The sequence below is a fragment of the Salvia hispanica genome, chromosome 3 (assembly GCF_029641045.1).
Source record: "Salvia hispanica isolate PSC_SH4W2 chromosome 3, Shi_PSC_v1, whole genome shotgun sequence".
Taxonomy (NCBI): Eukaryota; Viridiplantae; Streptophyta; class Magnoliopsida; order Lamiales; family Lamiaceae; genus Salvia; species Salvia hispanica.
Genome location: NC_142694.1, coordinates 29,882,601 through 29,888,600, shown reverse-complemented (window position 1 = coordinate 29,888,600; position 6,000 = coordinate 29,882,601). Strand labels below are relative to the sequence as shown.

At 36.0% G+C, this 6,000-nt stretch overlaps 1 protein-coding gene across 1 annotated transcript; it reads right to left on the bottom strand.

Annotated features, from left to right (window-relative positions):
- Positions 1-2,035: 2,035 nt before the first annotated feature.
- On the bottom strand, positions 2,036-3,599 carry LOC125212160 (mitogen-activated protein kinase kinase kinase 18). Its single transcript, XM_048112248.2, has one exon. It carries the CDS (start codon positions 3,488-3,490, stop codon positions 2,327-2,329), a length of 1,164 nt encoding a protein of 387 aa, XP_047968205.1. The 5' UTR covers positions 3,491-3,599; the 3' UTR covers positions 2,036-2,326.
- Between the last annotated feature and the right edge of the window lie 2,401 nt (positions 3,600-6,000).

The following is a 6,000-nucleotide window of genomic DNA, read 5'->3' as shown; positions in this document are numbered from 1 at the left end:
GATGTGAATTGTTGTTAGAGATAATTATGTAATTAAACTATGAAATAGTAGTAATGATATTTTGAGACTAATATTATACTTGAAGGTGTCATTTGGTTGTCATGACTAATTATCATACATTCATATGATAATCCATCTGGAATTAAGTTGTGAGATTATTTTAATTGGAGAGGAGTCACTATGACTAATTATCCATCTTAAGATAAATTAAATTGTGAGATTCAATCTCATAACCAAATACAATACATATTTAATCATGAGATATATATTGCAGAGCAAACAACCTATAATAATATAACTGCCACCAAGAAAAATAATACTCCCCCCGTCCACAAAAAATAGAGCAATTTGTATATGATACGAGTTTTAATGTAGAATTGGTAAAGTAAGAGAGAAGGAAAAAAAGTAAGAGAGAAGAATAAAAAGTAAGTGAGAAGTAGTGTTAGTAGAATGATGTGTATGATTATTATTAGTTGAAAACTTTCCATAAATGAACGTGCTCTATTTTTTGTGGACAACAAAAAATGGTAATTGTACTCTATTTTTTGTGAACGGAGAGAGTATAGATTTCACCAATTCTAAAAAAAAATATGCATATAACTTTGGACACTGTTTTTAGCTATATTGATGTGGACAAATTTTTTTTAATGAAATTATCTCACTTTAACCATTGTTTATGTAATAAAGTCTAACTTTTTGGTTTTACATATTAAATGTGTTTTTTTTGTTATTAAATAATATATTTTGGGTCATATTCAACGATTTCATTAAAAGTTAATGGTCAATCATGTTTTAAAGTCCAAAATTAGTCTTGCACATTTGAAAAAAAATCTATACAATCCTACACATAATAAATTTGTTAGCTTTTAATCATAAATAAAGGTTGATTTGTCATTGTATTCGGGCTTTGCCCGCTTTTTTTTATTTTTTTTTATAAAAAAATAAAATTAAATGGATTTGTTAGCTTTTAGTTGTAAACAATATGTTTTGGTCTATATTTAACTCATCAATTAGGTCAAAATGTGGTTGACCTTAACTTTTTAACAGAACCTTTAAATATAAATAAAAACATATTATTTAGGAACAAAAAGTAACACACTTAATGTTATAAGATCAAAAAGTTTTTTGAGCAAATATGAGACTAATTATATACTTTAGTCTTATTTATATGGCGATAGACAGAAATTGTCTCATTTTAGGAGTACTGTTGTGTAAAATTTTTAATACTAAATTTTTTTTCAATAATTTATAGTGAAATAGTGTAAAAAAGAATAAATAAATGAACATGTTTTTATGGAATAGGTTTAGATGTATATTTTTATGAGACTCAAAATGTATCTTGGCCAACACCTTGGTTGTCTTTAAATTTTTCTCACTTTCGGATTAGGATAGCATCGGACCTAATCTTTATATGCAAAAGACCATGAAAAGAAAAAAAGAATTCTTGCAACATTTTTCTTGAATCATGCTTTTCTTGATTAAATAAAGTACACTCGCTAACTAAAGGTTTGCTAAAAATCCAGTTTCTCAAAGTGCCATTTTCCATCACAACAAATCGACAATCAAATAAAGTAATCAACTTATCATCTTTAATGTTAGTTGAGTTCTACTATTATTGACCTAACTTTATATTTCTCAAATAAAATAGTAGTTGACTTGTTTAAAGTTTTCATATTTGATACTCCTTGCCTATTTACCTAACTTTCTAGCATTTCTCTAATAAAATAACAGTTGACTTGCTTAAAGTTTAAATATTTGGAACTTGCCTATTTCGATGCTTTAAGTATTTTATGTTCACATGAAACTGCCCAATTGTTCGAACAGGCAGGGTAGACTTTGTTATAAAATCAAAGTCAAAATTGCACTACCTCCCCTGCCATGAGAAAGTCAACTTAATTTTTTCACTTAAAAAGTCAACCTTAATCAGGTCTCATTTTTATTGTAGAATGTAGGATTTATAGTTTTTTTTTATTGTTCACCGGAGCATCCATTGTGGATATGCTCTTAAAATTTTAAACATTTATGGTCGGAAGAGTTTGAACTTTGAACTTATAATCTTCCTTCTATAAACCAGAACTCTACCTACCACTCTACCACAAAAGGTAAATAACCCCAGGATTGATAGTTCATCTCCCGATAAGTTGTGTGAGGAGAGAGGAGTTAGAGTTGGCCACTACAAAGACCATACATCTAATTGTGTAAACTGAAAAAAAAATTTCGACCACACGAACTCTATTTTCTAGGTCGGTCACTATGCGACGACATATTCCTCATCTTTATCTATTTTCTTTCATGATCATGCTTCTCCACCATAAAACTTTTTGTCTCACCTTATAGTAGTAAATAATTTGTGAAGAAATAGTAATTCCATTGACATAAACTTCAAAATTGATAAGATTAAATAAGTAACATAATTTACACTCTGTTTCTCTCCAAACGATGATGTTACAAAATCACAATCTCCACACCAAAAATCAAACCCAGAATCATCCCCAATCCTCACCGAATCAATATCTTCTTCTTCTTCAATCAAATCATGATTCAAATCTTCAACTTCATTAGCCCTAACCATCAACCACTCTTCATCCTCCCCCAAATCCCACCACCTCGGACCACCACCACCGATCAACGCTTCGATCCTCCCCACCGGAGAATCCGACGGCGACGGCGACGCCTCCATCTCCTCCACCTCAAATTCATCCCAAAATCCTTGATCCACCACACTCGTCGGAGTCAATTCCTCCGCCGAATCCAAAAACGGATGCCGCAGCAGCTCCGCCGCCGTCCACCGCCTCCTCGGATCCCTCACCAAACACTTCCCAACAAAATCCCTCGCCTCTTCAGAAAACCACCCCGGCAGCTCCGGCGCCTCGCCGGAAAACCCGATCCGGTAAATCGCCGCCGCCGGAGCCTTCATCTCCGGCCAGGGATGCTGCCCGGTGGCCATTTCCACCACCGTGCACCCCGCCGCCCACACATCCGCCGCAAAACCCTGCTCCTCGCCGCGGCAGACCTCCGGCGCCATATACGCCGGCGTACCGGAAAAAACCGCATCGGATCCCGCCCATTTGGCGCATCCGAAGTCGGCGATTTTGACCCCGTCGCCGACGAGGATGTTCTGCCCTTTAATGTCGCAGTGCACCAAGCCGCTGCGGTGGAGATACTCCAATCCGGCGACCAGCTGCCTCGAGTAAAATCGAATCGATTTCTCGTCCAGCGAGCCTCCGCGCTTTCCGATCAGATCGGAGAGCGAGCCGCCGCCGGAATATTCTAGAAACAAATTATAATCGTATCTATCGCAATCAGAGCCTAAGCAGCGGATGATGTGAGGAGAGGAGAGCTGAGAGAGGAACGATTCCTCCTTTTTCAGCAGGGCGGAGGAAGCGAGATCGGTGGATTTGACGGCGAAGATGTCGCCGGCGGAGGTGGTGGCTATGGAAACCGTCGCGGTGGAGCCCCGGCCGATGGTGGGACCCCTCGTCCACGTCATTGGAGAATTGTGGAAGGGTTTGTTTGAATTGCTAAAGTTTGGTTTGTTGGAGGGAGTATTTATAGGCGAAGAGTGAAATTAAGTTTGGGGGAATCTTTTTTTTTTGGGGTGTATTGTATTTGTATATACAGTGACGGCTGGAGTCTCTTAATTTGAGTTTATATGTATGGAAATGCCACGCGGCGGGTGGAGAGAGGAGGGTTGGGCCGACTGTGGACGGCGAGGCGCGCTGATTACGCAATCGACCAACCAATAAACCGAACTAATGCGCCAGCTGGCCATGCAATACATAGCGCCGCATTGTTGTACACTTACAGTTGTGAACCAAAATTCCAAATTATGGTAAAATCAAAACACGACACACATGCATAAACTGACTGTCTACCTGGATTTCACTTTTCATATTAATTTTAGCGTTTTACTATCCTTTCCTCTTGTGAGAATTTGATACAACCAAATTTTTTTTTCAAAAGTAAATTATACTCCCTCGTCCCTCCGTCCCAGAAAAAATGTCACACTTTTCTTTTTAGTTTGTTCCACAAAAAATGTCACATTTTCCTTTTTTAGAAAAAGTTATCTCTTACATGAATATAAAAATTATATTTTCTCTCTCCATTTAACACATAAAACAAAACCTCCTAAAATCCGGTGCCGTCCCACAAGTGTGACATCTTTTATGGGACGGAGGGAGTACTCATCACGTAACTCTATTGTATAGTTATGTCACAATAATCGTCTAGACGTGTACATTATCAAAGATATATGACTGGATTAGGATATTAGAATTAAATTAGTTAGAGTTGAACTTTAATTAGTTAATGCAAACAAAATGAAACAAACCCACTGACCAATAGCCCGTGGTGCAAATACGTACGGTATATCTTTCTATTGTAGAGAAATAAAATGTATCAGAATGTTTATTTTGCCATAAAAATAATATACATGTTCAATCCGAGGTTTCCTAGCTTTCTATGATTGAACCGTGTACCGATGAATGATTCCTGCAACGGTTTGACAATGCACATGGATAACGAAGTAGTGGATTCGATTAATCACAAGAAACAAACTACGCACATGTATGTCTAACGGTTCTGTTATATACTCAATGCACGTAAGTATTTCTAACTGTTCTGTAATTTCTACTGCGTATCATTAGATCACGGTAGGAATTCTCAACACATCACACATATATATTCAGTCAACGTGTAAATATGGGTAGAAGTTTTCATGTAACTATAAACAAGAGTAGAATTTGTTGGGTTTGAGTTGAATTTTAGAGGTGTGAAGAAACGACAAGTCACAAGCTTTGCTTTTTGCTAATTAGCCTTTTGTTTGGCGCTAACATCAATTAGCTGGAATATGCCAACTGTCAATTAATTTCCTAATTGACTACACATAGACGAGTAGCAGTAGCATTGTGGTCGTTACTTGTATTGATTTTGCCAATTTAGCAAAAAAGGTTACATTAATTTTTGCTTTTTTCATATAATCACATCTTGTCGACAAAAAATTTGATTTTAGTGGAAAAATATTTCCACCATATATGAGTTGGGGTATGATAGGGCCGGCCATGTACTAATTACTATAATAAAAAGACCATATTAATTCTTTTGTGAACAAACAACGTTTGTATAATATCACACTCTTGCCGGACAAAATAAGTGGAGCAATATTTAAATTTAACCACGCACTGGAATTAATTAATTCTTTCAAGATATTTTTCAAGAACTTGACAAAATTAAAACATCAGTGAAACTTATATCCACTAATTGTCAATCTCACTTGCTACTATAGTATTTTTTTAATATGGCCGCCTATTTTTCTCTATTTTCTCCTTTGCGGCTGCTTATCACAAAGTATAATAATACATCCACTTGACTCCAATTAATACTACAACTAAAATAAATACATCCACTTCACTCCAAGTAATTACTGTACACGTATAATAATACATCCACTTGACTCCAATTAATACAACAACTGAAATTTGTACATCCACTTCACTCCAAGCAATTAGTGAACATGTATAGCCAAGGAAACATGACTTTAAGTAGTAAAGGCGTAAAGCTAGGTCATATATTTTTTCATATTGTATGATAGTATCGTGGTTCCACTTTTATGATATACTAATGCAATTAATAATATGTAGGTTTGTGTTAAAATGACAACACCTCTTAAAGTAACACTATACCATCATTCCTAGCCAATCATTTGTACATATGGACGAATAATAAGCTGTCATGTGACAATCATAAAAAATGCTCAAGGGTAAATTTTCAAGTCCTGCTAGACTGCAATTTTTCCCGTCTGCAATATCCAATACGCTAGACTGCAATATCAATTATTAACTGCAATTTTTCCCGTCTGCAATATCTAATACGCTAGACTGCAATCTATAGATTGCAGTGTAGCGTTCATACTATTGCAGTCTAGCGTTCATAATATTGCAGTCTAGCATGGTATCACAGTGTCACTTTAAGAGGTGTTGTCATTTTAACACACCCCTATGT

Bases quoted from the DNA above. Each gene is read 5' to 3' on its own strand.
- LOC125212160 (XM_048112248.2), bottom strand. From the start codon at position 3,490: ATGACGTGGACGAGGGGTCCCACCATCGGCCGGGGCTCCACCGCGACG.